This window comes from Tetrahymena thermophila (genome assembly GCF_000189635.1).
Source record: "Tetrahymena thermophila SB210 genomic scaffold scf_8254491, whole genome shotgun sequence".
NCBI classification, from domain to species: Eukaryota; Ciliophora; class Oligohymenophorea; order Hymenostomatida; family Tetrahymenidae; genus Tetrahymena; species Tetrahymena thermophila.
Genome location: NW_002476266.1, coordinates 67,533 through 81,873, shown reverse-complemented (window position 1 = coordinate 81,873; position 14,341 = coordinate 67,533). Strand labels below are relative to the sequence as shown.

General features: G+C 25.5%; 5 protein-coding genes across 5 annotated transcripts; 3 read left to right on the top strand and 2 right to left on the bottom strand. All coding sequences in view use genetic code 6, as the record gives it.

Annotated features, from left to right (window-relative positions):
* Positions 1 to 66: 66 nt before the first annotated feature.
* On the bottom strand, positions 67 to 2,862 carry TTHERM_00786940 (hypothetical protein; the record flags this gene model as incomplete). The annotated part of the gene is made up of 1 exon (XM_001022133.3): positions 67 to 2,862. The coding sequence occupies one exon, from the start codon at positions 2,860 to 2,862 to the stop codon at positions 67 to 69; it is 2,796 nt and encodes a 931-aa protein (XP_001022133.1).
* Positions 2,863 to 4,331: 1,469 nt separating this feature from the next.
* TTHERM_00786930 (nucleosome assembly protein) lies at positions 4,332 to 5,655 on the top strand (the record flags this gene model as incomplete). Its single annotated transcript, XM_001022132.3, has 3 exons — positions 4,332 to 4,340; positions 4,427 to 4,666; positions 4,870 to 5,655. The coding sequence occupies 3 exons, from the start codon at positions 4,332 to 4,334 to the stop codon at positions 5,653 to 5,655; spliced, it is 1,035 nt and encodes a 344-aa protein (XP_001022132.2).
* Positions 5,656 to 6,687: 1,032 nt separating this feature from the next.
* Positions 6,688 to 9,458, top strand: TTHERM_00786920 (SDA1 domain protein; the record flags this gene model as incomplete). Its single annotated transcript, XM_001022131.1, has 3 exons — positions 6,688 to 7,143; positions 7,220 to 7,916; positions 7,978 to 9,458. 3 exons carry the CDS (start codon positions 6,688 to 6,690, stop codon positions 9,456 to 9,458), a joined length of 2,634 nt encoding a protein of 877 aa, XP_001022131.1.
* Positions 9,459 to 10,112: 654 nt separating this feature from the next.
* TTHERM_00786910 (hypothetical protein) lies at positions 10,113 to 12,118 on the bottom strand (the record flags this gene model as incomplete). Its single annotated transcript, XM_001022130.2, has 4 exons — positions 10,113 to 11,518; positions 11,579 to 11,771; positions 11,829 to 11,999; positions 12,068 to 12,118. The coding sequence occupies 4 exons, from the start codon at positions 12,116 to 12,118 to the stop codon at positions 10,113 to 10,115; spliced, it is 1,821 nt and encodes a 606-aa protein (XP_001022130.2).
* A 1,890-nt stretch (positions 12,119 to 14,008) lies between these two features.
* On the top strand, positions 14,009 to 14,331 carry TTHERM_000785921 (hypothetical protein; the record flags this gene model as incomplete). The annotated part of the gene is made up of 2 exons (XM_012799215.1): positions 14,009 to 14,078; positions 14,141 to 14,331. 2 exons carry the CDS (start codon positions 14,009 to 14,011, stop codon positions 14,329 to 14,331), a joined length of 261 nt encoding a protein of 86 aa, XP_012654669.1.
* Positions 14,332 to 14,341: the final 10 nt, after the last annotated feature.

The following is a 14,341-nucleotide window of genomic DNA, read 5'->3' as shown; positions in this document are numbered from 1 at the left end:
AATTTAGTTTATTTATTGATTTATTTATTCATTAATTTATATACTCATACATACATATATGGATGATCAGTCTAAATCAAGAACAGGTTATAAAACCATGTCTTCGTTATCTTCTTCTTAGATATCATTTTAGTTATCGTTTGTGTTTTGTTCAATTTACTTATCTGATTATTCTTAAGCTTTATTAAATAATGAGGAAGAAGAAGCTTAGTTAAATGCAGGTTTTTAAAATAGACTGTTTGTATTGGTTGTAGCCTAACCAAAGAAAATAGGAGCTTTATTTGATTAGCTTGGAATTTGATTCAAACGATTAGCTTCGGACTCACTTCCAGAACTAATAGTAGCCTTGTTACTGAGTAAGGACTATTACTTACTTAATTCATTATAATTATTCTAGTCTAACTATTACTTTTTTTAAACAACATCTGTAACTATATTATTCTATTCTTTATCACTGCTTATTAAATTTGTAAAGTTTCTTTTGAGATTGATTTCTTAACCATTCTATTGAGGAGATGATTCTCTTTCAGAGTGATTATTGTTACCATTATTTTGGATAACTTCTCCCCATGATTCGTTTTCATCTAAGTTTCTTTGGGGATATAATTCTTCAGTCAGTGTCTTTTTTAATTCACAGTTTTTAAATGCTTCTTGAGAGAAATTTGAAGATTGTGGAAGTTTATTTGAGAGATTTGTAGTTTAATATTTTGTAGATAAATCAGCTTCACTCATTAATGCAGATTCTTCAGCTTGGGTTTCATTGTTTCTGTCATTTTACAATTGCTAATGACGTTTTTCAAAGTAATTTTACAAATCAATAGAATTATCTATGAAACTAAGACGCTTGCTCTAACGAATGCAATAGATGCGATTTTTAACTTGCTAGCAAATAGAGACATATTCTAATTATTTTTCAGCTAGAGTGTATTATTAGTAGAAAAGATCAAATTCACCAATTAATTATGATTCTTCGTATTTCAAGATGTTGTTCATTAAAAGGGCTTCCAAACATTGAAGGAACACTTCTTTGTTATCGTTAGGTGAGAAAGCAAAAACTCTGGGATAGGAAATAATTTTACTGAAGCATTAATCAAGATTTGCAATTAATTCTGGCTTTATTTATAAACGGCCGCATTTTTACAAGAATAAAGAAATAGTTTGCAGAATTTATTAAGCTAAGCTATTGAACTAGCTCTCATTCATTGTACGAATTAATTCATTTTCAAGAACTTGTTTAGTTAAGACAATTCCAGTTTCACGGATTACTATTCTGTCACCGCCACTCTTTAAATCTTATTGCAAAGTAGAATTTTCATTAACAATTCTTTTACCTTTTTTATCTTTACGGAAATTCATTTCATCAATAGCTGCTGAAGTATCTGTATTGGCTGCTTGCTTGTACTGTTTTAAGTAATTTCCGTAATATTATTACAATAATTCTAAAGGATTTAGAGGAGATTAATAGAGAAGATATTCACCAAATTCGAAAAATATACTTCCACAAGTTTGAAGAATTACAACACAAGTCTTAAGGAGATTTTTAGTTATAGAATAGTTGGACTCATAGTTAATAGTTATGAAGTAAAGAGCATTGTAAAGCCACTCTGAATATTTCACAAAACCTTGTTGACTAACTTCGATAAATCCATTTAAAATTTTCAAAGCCATGCATTTTATACTGTAAGATACTTCTTCATAATCGTCTTTGCTAATAACTAATTTGCTATCGAGTAATGATTCTAAATTTGAAAGAGCATCTTTTTATGCCTTCTTGGTAGAAATCTTCTTTTCGAGGTGCTTAGAATCTAAAGAGAGAATATTTTCAATTATCTTAAGATAATTTAACATGTTCCAGTTATGAACAGAATCTTCCTTTATATGAGACATTGTTGAGCGAATGAGCTTAGACAATAATCTCATACGGGATTATACTGCAGTCTTTACTTCGTTAGAGTTATTAGTTGTGGCTTTGAGAGATTCCCAATCAAAAATAAAAGTAGGTTAAGCAGCAAATCCATCTTCATATGAATAGTTGCGAAGAATATCTTCCTAAGAAACACCACGGCAAACAAAAAGAAAACCATAATAAAAGTTATTAATATATCTGTTGAGGAAATACTTAACACGTTCAGGGTAAGCTGCAACAGTATTAATACTCTTAGGCAAGCTAGAGAATAACAAAACGACCTCATCCTATAAGCTTTCTGGAAGTAGAACAAGCTCTTACTAAGAAGAGCTTTTGTATTCTAAAGCTTAAAATAGGATATGCTCAATAAACTTGGCTTAATTTTTAAAAATGTGTGGCTGACTTGAAAGTATCTTATTGAATTGCTACAAGAAAGGCTTGATAAGCTAAATATATTGTAAATCGTTGCTGGCGCTGGATTGGTTAACAATAACATCCTTAAAGCAAAATTCAAGCAATTTAGTTAAGTGCTTACCATCTTCTTCTATTCTCTATTTTATTTTCTTGTGAGATTCATTGAAATCTTATAAATTTTTGTAAATTTTGCGACTCAAATAGCAGTAAATTGTACCATAGGGAATACTTAGCATGCGCTTTAACTCCTCAGTTTGGGACTTGATCTTAAATGATATGATGTTAAGGAGATTGAGTATGATCTTAGAATCTTGAGTATTATTTAATGTATTTTGGTATTCGTTTTCTAAAATATTGGAGCTTAAGTAATTAACAAGAACAACTTCGCTTTCAGGTTTTAGCTTCTTGTCATGAAGCAAATTTATAAATGCGTCCCAGTCTTCAATTCTTGCTTTGAAGTTGTTTCTCTAAAGCTCCTCAATATATTTATCTGATTTAGAGGAATCTTTTAAAAGAGATTCGTAAGTCTTTTGGATTTTCATTTTGCTTGTTTGTTTATAATAGTCTAAATTTTAAAAAAGAATTTTAATTTTTTGTTTATCTAACAATCTAGTTGAATAAAATGGCAAATGACTTTGTTAAATATACTCTATTCAATAAATGTATGAAATAAATATATATCTTAATTATTAATATTAATATAGATCAATTAATTTTTCTTTCTTTTGTAATATACAAAAATAGTTTAAAAAATTTAATATTCTCTCTATCACGATTTTTAGCTATTTTGCTATATAAGCTCATTCAATAGAATCAATTAATAATTTATTATTTTTAATTAAAATGTATATACATTATATATAATACTTAACAAGCAATTAACTTTTTATTAATTAATCAAAGTAAATATACATAGAAATTTATGAAAGTTGTGTTTATTTATTTATGACTTTCATTTATACTTACAAGGCATATCTCATTAAATAATTAAATTTTCTTTTAGATATACTAATTAATTAACTCTTAAAGCTACAATCCATGCTAAATGATACATATCTTTGAATCTAATAAGATAAAAATAAAAGAAGTCCAAATTTGTGATTGAAAATTTGATAAAAAGTAAAGGCCTACTTTTAAAAGTAGAAGAATTTGATAAAATTAGTTTTAATACTCTAAATTATTTTCTTGATGCCAATAAAATTTTTAATTTAAAATTTGTTTTTTATTTTTTATATTTTTTATGCCCACCTATTAATTCAACACACCAATATTTAATTTAAATTTCTAATAGTATTTTCTATTTAACAGATATTAGAGAGATGTTGAATTACAATTTTATTTTTTTGTTTTACCAAATATTTACTTTATATTATTATCATGTAAACAAATGATCATTTTATTTAAAAGACTTAATTTCTCATCTTTTTATCAAACAAATTTATAAATCTAAACACTCAAGACATTTAAAATACTTTGCTATCAAATTTATTATTGTTTCTAAAATAATAAGAAAAAAATTTTAGTTAATAAAGTAATTAATAAAATTTGAACGTGCTTTATTTTTTATATTTTTTGTTTGTTATATAAACAATTTTTAAATAGAAGGATCTTTTATTCATAGAAAAGATTATATAATAATGAGCATTAATGAATTATCTTTTAAGGATTTTGAAAATGATTTAAGTGGGGTCTCATTTTTTTACTTATGTTAACGAAGCAGAAAGAAGAAAGGAACTAAAAAGATAGAAAGATTGAAAGAATTTTGATAGAAGTACCACCAAAAATTTTACACCAAATAAAATTATAATTTGCACACAAGAATTAGTATCAGACTATTTATATATATGCTAAGAATTATATTTGAGCTAATATTAACAAACAAAAGAAGGTAAATTTAATTGATTTATAAATAGCTTCTTTATTGCAGATTAAAATTCATAAAAAAATTAAAATCTGATTAAAATTAATAAAGCAAATAATCTTAAAAGCAATAAAAACAAATCTTTCTAAAATGTCTTCTGTAATTACATTAATTCATTTTTCAAAAACTGAAAAATCATTAATTATTTGTAGTTGCTTACTTACCTTTTTCAATCTTAAAAATAGGAAACCGCCGCCAAGCACGACCACTAAAACTGTGAAGATCACGATCACGATCACGAAGAAATCGACATCGATTAATAAATCGAAGAATCCATCAAGGAATTAGCTCTTGGTGAAAAGATCAGAGCTGTTGCTATCAACCACCACCTCGCTGAAAAGAAGGCCCTCGATGAAGAACTCTAAAAGAAGATCCAAGCCCTCACCTTCGAATACGAACAAAAATCCATGCCCATCTACGCTAAGGTATATATTTATTTATAAACACTTTAAGCTTTGCTTCGTTCAATTTTCAGCTTAACTCCTAAGCAAAAAATATGCAAATTCCAAAATTTTAAGTAGAGATGTCTCAGCAATACATTACATCTCCTAAGGAGAGCTAAGAACATTAGCATGCCTAGCATAATATCTTTTTTTGAACATAAATTAATCTAATTTTTAAATATTAGACTCAAGAAATCGTTCAAGGTAGAGTTCCCACTGAAGAAGAATTGAAGGACTTAGAAAAGTACTTAAAGGAAGAAGAAAAGACTCAAGTTGAAGGTGCCAAGAAGGAAGAACCCATCACCGAATATTGGTTGAAGGCTATGAAGAGCAACGACGTTTTGGCTATGGAAATCAAGGAACAAGACGAAACTGCCTTAAAGACCCTTACCAAGATCGAATACGTTTTGGAAGATACCAAGAAGTTCCACATCGTCTTCACTTTCGGTCCCAACGACTACTTCACCAACACTGAATTAAAGAAGACCGTCGAATTAGATGAAAACGAAGAACCTGTTAAGACCACCGGTACTCCCATTGAATGGAAGGAAGGAAAGAACACCACCGTCAAGATCACCAAGAAGACCCAAAAGAACAAAAAGACTGGTGTCAAGAGAGTCGTTGAAAGAGAAACCAAGATCGAATCTTTCTTCAATTTCTTCTCTGACTCTGCTCCCACTGATGCCCCCGAAGAAGAAGACGAAGAAAAGGACGAACAAGCCATGGACGGTGACAGAATCAACATCGACTTCGATATTGCTAGATCTTTAATCGATGAAGTTATTCCCTACTCTCTTGAATACTTCCTTGGTATTAAGACTGGTGGTGAAGATCACGATGAAGAAATCGATATGGATGACCTCGATGAAGAAGAAATCGCCTAATTGCAAAAGGAATACGCTGCCAAGACTGGCAAGAAGGGTCCTGCTGCTGGTGGTGCTAACGATAAGAAGGACTGCAAGCAATAGTGATTGATTTAGTTAATATAAAAAATTATATAGTAAAGCTATCTCTTGTTTTCTTTCTCACTCTCAATAAACAAACATACATCTGTTATATAGCAAGCAAACAAAATCATATAGTGAAAGATAAATCTTAAATTATAATTATTATGGAATGAAAGTAATAATAAAGCATTGATACTAACTTTGCATAATAACTAACAAACAAACAATAACAATAATAATTCTTTCGTGTTTTATCTCTATTAGCAATTAATTCAAGTATTAATATAGATAAAAATATAACCATGCAAAAAATAATATATCTTTATCAATACCTCTAACTAGAGGACAAGTAAAACGTACTTCTGTTTATATGCAAATTTGTATTAAAATTAATTATTCCTTTCACTCTACAATATATTTACTCAATTATCTAATTTTTCAATTTCTTCTTTTTACAATCAAATCTTTACTTTAGACATTCTACTCACAAAATTAGTCAATCAATCAGTTAGTCATTAATTTAGTTAGTCATCCCATCCAGTCAGTCAGTTTTAATTGGGAAAAAGAATTTATATAATCGGAAGCTTTAAAAATAGTTTAATATTTTTAATTTTTTAAGTTAAATAAAAAAGAATTTTTTTTCAAATGTTAATTTAAAAATATTATGTTAAAACACCTTAAAAGTGAAATTAAATTTTAATAGAAAAATGCTTATTTGCCATTTTAAAGACTCAATAAATTAAATTAAAGTTTAAAAAAATAAAAAAAATGAATAATAAAATATTTTCTGAATGGTGAGTTAAAATAAATAAAATGAAAAATAATTGCTGCTTTTTATAGTAGGTTATTAGGTTTTTAAATTATAAGAAGAGTTAGCAACTTTTTGTAAAATTGATTCTACTAAGCTAAAATTAATTTTTAACTCCCAATGCCTTCAGATTATTTTACTTTTACAAATCAAAAACAATAAATATTGATTTTGGTATTTTTATTGGACAAATAATAATTACTTTGTTAAAAGTTAAGATTATTAATTAATTAATTATATAAAAAGAAATGAGTCTCAAAGTCCTTAAAGACTAGCCTCTTTCTAAAGAAGAAAAAGATAAGAAAAAGCTTGAGGAAGAACAGAAAAAAGAAGAAGAAGACTTCGTCAAGCAACTTGAAATTATTTCCTATAAAATTAGAAAAAGCCCTGAATTGTATGTGAAAGAAGTCACTGAGTATTATTCAGAATTCAAATAATCATTTGAAAAAGTGAAGGAAAGTCCTATGCAAAAAAATAGAAAATTCTCAGATTTGTGTGTATTTTTAGCTCGTATTGCTCAATTTTATAAATTTGACGTACTCGATACATATATTATGGAGTTCTTGGAACATTATGCCAATCAAATGAATCCTGCTCTAAGAAGAAGTCTTGCCGCTGCTCTTATGATTATGCGTTCTAAGAATCTACTCAAGCCAGTCGAAACAACTTCCTTCCTTTTAAAGTTGTTAAACTGTCAAGATAAAGTAATATTTTAATTTAAGAATTAATTTTAAACATTTATAAAGGCTATGGTCTCATTAAAATTATCAATCTATATAGGAACTTAGAAAAATGATTGCCAGTCATATAGTCAATGATATCAGAAGAATGAATAAGCATCATAAGAATTAAAAGATCAACAAGTCTCTCCAAAATATTATTTTTGAAATTTTGAAAAACAATAGCGATGGTATTGCAAAAAGAAGTTTACAAATTATGATCACTCTTTACAAGAAGGGTATTTGGACTGATTAAAAAACAGTAAATATTATAGCTTCAGGTTGCTTGAATGATAATTACAAGATCAAGCTCATTTCTTGCTATTTCTTAGTCTCTACTACTGAAATGGAAGAATATGTCTCAACAGATGAAGACGAAGAAGAAGAAATCGACCTAAGAGAAAAGAAAGGTATTAACAAAAAGACAAGAGCTAAAATAGCAAAGAGAGAAAGAGAAAAAAAGAAAGCTGAAAAGAGACTTCGTAAAAGAATGAAACAAAACATCAAAAATAACTTTTTCCCTATCGATTAAATATACAATCCTTAGGATTTCGCTGAAAAGGTATTTACACTTCTTAGAAAATCTCACGAAAAATTCCCTGTCAAGATGTGCATGATGTCAGTCTTATCTAGAATGATTTGTCGTCATTAATTGATCCTACTCAGCTTCTACTCTTTCTTGTAGAAGTATCTTCTTCCTCACTAAAAAGAAGTTACTAAGATACTTGCTTATCTTGCTGAATCAATCCATAAGCTAGGTAATTAAAAAAATTTATTTAAAGGAAATAAAATATTTATGTTAATTCAATAATAATTTAGTTCCTCCTGATGAGCTTATCCTTACTGTTAAACACGTTATTGAGAATTTCGTTAATGATAGATGCTCTGAGTAGGCAATGACTTGGGGTTTAAACACAATTAGAGAAATGTGTGTTAAAAACTACCATATCCTTGACAGTCCCAATCTTAATTATCTTGCAAGTTACTGTGATTATAAAAATAAATATGTCAGTAGAGCTGCTAAGTCTATTGTCAATTTATACAGATAAATCAATCCTAAGCTCTTAGAAAAGAAGTATAGAGGCAAGATTAGACAAGATGGTAAATTAAAAGACGATGATGGTGAACTACTTAAGTATGGTGAGGAATATATTTACGATACTATTGATGGTGCTGAACTCCTATAAGAAGACGGTGATGTACCAGTTTACATGGATCGTCTATTGACTGATGAAGATTTTAGAAAAATCAAATTCTTAAAAATGAAGTAGGCTTAATAGGAAGAATTAGAAAGATAAGAAAAAATCGAGAGAATGAAAAGAGGAAGATTAGCTGATGGAGAAGATGATGATGAAGATGATGAAGACGATGATGGAGAAGGCTCAGAGTACGATGATATTTTATCAGGAGAATGGGAAGACGAAGCTGAAGAGTATGAAGATAGCGAAGAAGAAGATGATGAAGAAAATGAATAAAAAAAGAAGAAACCTAAAAAAGTTTAAAAAGCCCAAGCACCTAAAAAAGAAAACAAGCCTAAACAAAAAGACTAAGAAGATGAAGAAGACATTGAAATAGAAGAAGACTATGATGATGTTTCAGAAATATCTGAGGATTATGATGAAGAAGATGCCTCAGGAGAATTTGAAGAACTTGAAGGTGAAGATGATGAAGAAGAAGAAGAAGAAATAGAAGGTGAAGATGACGGAGAAGAAGGAGAAGAAGAGGATGAAGAAGAAGAAGATATTATTATGATGGATGAATCTGAAAACGAAGGTGAAGCTGAAGTTGAAGAAAAAGATAAAAAGGAAAAGAAAAAGGTTGCTGAGAATAAAAAATCTGATCAAACTTAAAAGAAGGAAGATAATAAATAAGAACAATCTAAAAAATTAAAATAACAAAACAAAAAGCGTAAATTGGATTTAGAAGGTTACAGCAGCTTCGACTCAGATGAATATGATGAAGAGATGCAAGGCTACGGTAATATTCACGGACATGTTAATTAATCCTAGATTGAAGCCTTCAAAGACAGTAGAGCTGAAGCTAGAAAGAAAATAGAAGAAGCTAATAAAAATAAAGTCAAAGAAAGATGGTATTAGGGACCTAAGGAAAAAGGAGGTGGTCTTTCCAATAAAGATAAGAAAAATTTCAAGCCACTTGCTATGCTTAGACCAAAAAAGAATTCAGAATAAATCTTGGTTAAAAAAACCAAATAAAAAATATAGCAAATCAAAAACTAACTAGGTCATTTCTAATCTGGCAAGCATAAAAAGACCGGTAAAAAGAAAATAAAAAGATAATGAACAATTAAATATCTTAAATATTACTGTAATTGATCTTAATTAATATTAACTAATTAATTTAATTAATAATTATTCACGGATTTTATCATTTAACTAAACTGTTTTGTTATTTATTTTATTCCTATAATCAATTCATTTTAAAAATAAATTATAAATCGATTTAATTAATAATTTAAACAAATAAATTTATTAAGCAATTTCATTCATTCTTTTAACTAAATAATTATTTAAAAATTAATTAATTATAAAAGTGTTGACATTATTTAGAAATATTTTTAACTAAATATGAATTTATTCTTAAATGTATAATTATAAATTGATAAATACTCTAAATCCTCAAATATTAAGACATTTTATATAGTATTTTCCTATTAAAATTTACTATTAGTTTTGAAATTTGTTAAATATTTACAAAAAATGTTTTAATTGAATTTTTAAATTTTATGTTGTATGAAGATGGATGATTTATTCATTTGTATATTCTTTGAAAATATAAAGTATTAAATAAATTTATTTTGGGTATTTATAATATATTACATAAGTAAGTTGTGCTTTAATTAAAAGCTTAAAATTAAAAAATGAAATAATAAATACTTCATAAATAAATTATTAAATTTTAATTAGTAAATAATTTAAATTTAGTTTGATTATCTATCACATATCATCATCCCAGTTGTCATAATCATTTTCTATGACATTTAATTACTGGTTTTGTTATGCTTATGATTTTTAAAATGGTTGTTAGTATGTTTCTTAATTAGTATAGCTCTTATTATTGCTAGTAAAGTATTAGTTTAAACTATGAGTATTATTAGTTTAGTTTTTGTTTTAATAAACTAATGAGTTATTAGTATTGTTATAGGTTTAATTTTAAAATTATTATAAATTATTTTTTTTATTTCCAGCAATAGCAGGGGTAGGCGTATTGTCTAAATCAACATCCCAGTCATCATAATCATTTAATTGCTTCATTTTTGAAGGTTCCTTATTTTTTTATTAAACTTCTTGCTTAAAAATGCTGACTTCTTGGATGTCCTCACTTTTTAATTAACTTCTATTAAATTATTATTCTTATTACTTCTGCTCTTTCACTTAAATTTAATTATCTTAAAAGTTATCATTATTGTTTTCTTTGAGTTGATCAGAATTTTCTCTTAAAATGTTTTAGAGAAGGTCTACATCATTGCCATCCCACCCATTTTAAGATTTCTTCTACTAAAATTGAATGTTCAAAGTAGGAGCATCATCTTCTTAGTCTCCATTTTAATATACATTTTCGAATATGTTTACTTTGTGCTTTCTTCCAGAACCCTCTGACTTTTAATAGCTATTTTTGTGAGATTTCTTTTATGAATTCTTCTCATCACTCTTTCTAAATATTTTTACTTCTGAATTAATATTAGAACCTTAGATATTTGATGCTTCCAAATTGAAAATCTCTACCTCATTAATATTATTAAACTTATTATTTCCTTCTAAAATGGCTTCTTATTACTCTGAATCTTCTTTTTATTTTGCTGGCTACAATTTTTCTTCACTTTTTTAAGTTTGTTTTTCTTTTAATTCATTTTCTTATTGTTTTGAAATTAAGTTTTGTTATTAATTCTCCATTTAGGATTATTAATTTTCCTTAATTCTCTTGATTTTATTTCTAACCTATTATAATTTTTATCTCAAAAGAGGAATCACTTTATTATTCCAAAATTGATCAGCATTTTATTTTCTTTTGTAGCTAGAGCTAAAAACCCTTTTTTTAACTTCTTAGAATTAAGATTTTCGTTTTTTTCTTCCTAGAGAGTCATTACTATTAAAGCTATCATTGCTATTTCGTCTTGAGTCATGCTAGCTATTGATTTATTCCTATGAATCTAAATTATTTTTAGCTTTTTTTTGCTCTACTTAGCTGTTTAAGCTACTTTAAATATTATTAGTATTGTTAATTGAATTTGAGTCTATTCTGTTTTCTCTATTTATCTCCTATGTTTAACTCTTTGAATCTACGCTATTGTCTTTAATACTATCTATAACATTTAAGTTTACTTCATTTGTATCTCCAGTATCTAGATTAATTATTAATTATAATAAAATGAATAAATAAGCTTAACAATAAAATTAATTACAAAACAGCCTTTTTTTATCTGAGATTCTAATAATGTTTTTGAAAGCATTAAGCCAGAGCTATTTCATAATCTCATTTTGACAGTAGATAACAGTATACTTGTTTGTAAAATACATTATAAATTAATATGTCCATTCTTTATTTTGGCCTTTCTTATTTTTATAACATCCTCTATCGACAACATATTTAAGGTTCTTTAAATTAAATTATTTATATAATATATAACTTAAATAATAAAATGTAATTTTTACCTCTATATCTATATACTTAATGTCTTTTGATTAATATTAGTCTTTTGGTGTATAATAAAACTGAAAGTTTTGCATATTTAATGTAAAAAATCTGGTATTTTAATCACTAAAAAACTTATATGAAGCACTACTTTTTTCTTTTTTCAGGTAGGTTTGAACAATATGGGGACCCTTTCATTAGTTATAAAATTAAATAAATAACTATTCTTAGAATAAAAATTATAGCGTTTATGTTTTACATTATAGTTTGGGTCTCTTTAAAAGATTTAAGCATATCCCTACTACTTCATGTTTGTTATAAAACTCGAAATCTATGCAAATTTATTTTATTAATTGTTTTTAATTAAAAAAATATTAGTAAAACCTCTCTTTAAAGTCTATGTTTACTGAAATCAATGAATATATCGCTGGAATTTCGATTATTTTTTTAATTTAACTTTTAAAAAGGTTTTCTATCTTATCGATATAATCTGTCTATTTTGTGTTTGCAAATCTATAAAATATTAAAGGTACATAGCTAGCAAATATATTTATGATTTTAATAAAAAGTATTCGTGCAAAACGCAAAATTTAAAATCTATGTGAAGATAAATAGAAAAAAAAAATCTAACACTTCTAGTTAAGTTTTAGTACCTCATTTTTGAAATTAATAGTAATTAACTTATTTTACTTATTCTATCAAGCTAAAATTTTTAATTATAAATTTATTAAAACAAATGTAAAAAATTCATATAAAAAAACATAACAAGTAAACTGAATAACCTTAAAATATTTAGATTAATGAAGTGATAAATTTATTCATACAAGTAAAGTTTTTCTTGAAAATTATTCACTTAAGTAATAGATTTTTATAAATAATTTCTAATAAAAAGCTGAGATAATATCTTATCAAAATATTAACTAAAGAAGCAAGTAAATTGTACTATCTAAGTTGGAAAAATCAATAAAAATATTTGCAAACAACATATTTACAAAAATACTAGCATTTTTTTATAAATACAGAAATAAATTTAATAAATTTTTGTTTACATTTATTTATTTATTTTTAAAAAACTTGATAAATTTAGATACAAATACTATTTTATTCTTCTTATTTTTTAAATTAATTTTTCAAAAAAACTTTCTATATGATATATCACATTTTGGTAATGAATGCTCATAAAAAATCCAATTTTTTTATCCAATTAATTTTTTAGCAAAAAAATTGAATTTTTGAAAAACCCATAATCTTTGATTAAGAAATTGATAATATCTAGTGTATTTTTTATTAAAAAATCAATGGAAATTTTATATTTTTGAAGACTTTCCATATAAATTTTTTCATGATAACCAACTTATTTTTGATTAAAATTTAAAACTCATCAGTAAAATCGATCTCAGAAAATAAGAATATAGTAGAGAAAATTTTTGAAGATGCCAGACCAACATTAAAAAACCTGTTATAATTATTAAGGATCCTATTTTTTAAGAATAAATTATTTTGAAATACTTTTTATTACCTATTATGTATGTCTTTTTATTTATTATTTATTTAATTAAAAAATTATAAATATTTACCATCACTTAAACAAAACAAATAAACAATAAAATCAATTAATTTGATGTGTTTTATTTAATAGTATCATTTAAATAAATCAATTTTTGTAATATTTTAAATAAAGATAAATGGCTCATAGTTTTTAGATTTTAGATAATAATGAGACATCTTTTTTTATATTTATTTAAAAAATAAATTGATTTTTTTGCAAAAATAAGCAGGAAACAAATTAAATTATATAATTTTAATTACATGTTGAGAAAGTTAAATTATCTTTTTTTCTTCTAAAAAAAAATATATATAGATGGAAAAAAATAAAAGTGATTAATTAAAGAAATTATTAATTTAATGATTTGACAGTCTTGCTCTTAATATTTCAAAAAAGATTAAAAGTTTATTTTTTGTTTAATAATTAATCATATTAAATATCTAAAAATTAAAATACAATAGATTGATAGATTGTTAAATTGTAGAAAATACTTGAGTAACAAAAGAGAAAAAAAAAAAATTTTAAGATTTTCATTTCATAATTGGAGAATTTAGAATAGTTATTGCGAAATTATTTCATTTCAGTGATATTTTTATAGGTTATAAGATTTTAAGAATAAAATCATAACTGTTTTGATTCTTTCTTTCAATTAGGATGGAAAAAAGTGTCAATCAATTTAAATATACACTTTTGGGTTAATATTTTATCAAATATCAATTTTATGGTATTTTCAATGAATATTTATGAGATAAGATAAAATTATTAGCTATATTTTGTTATATTAAGGAAAAAAATATCAATAAATCAATTAATTCATACATTTTTGGATAAATTCTGATTACTGTAGTGATTATATTGTTATCTTTTAATACACCTACTTTACCTAAATCACTCAATTACCGTAATTTTTTGTTTTTAAGTTTTTCCTTTGTAAATTGAAAAAAATAAAGACTTTTGTACACTTTTTAATAGATTGAATCTAATCAA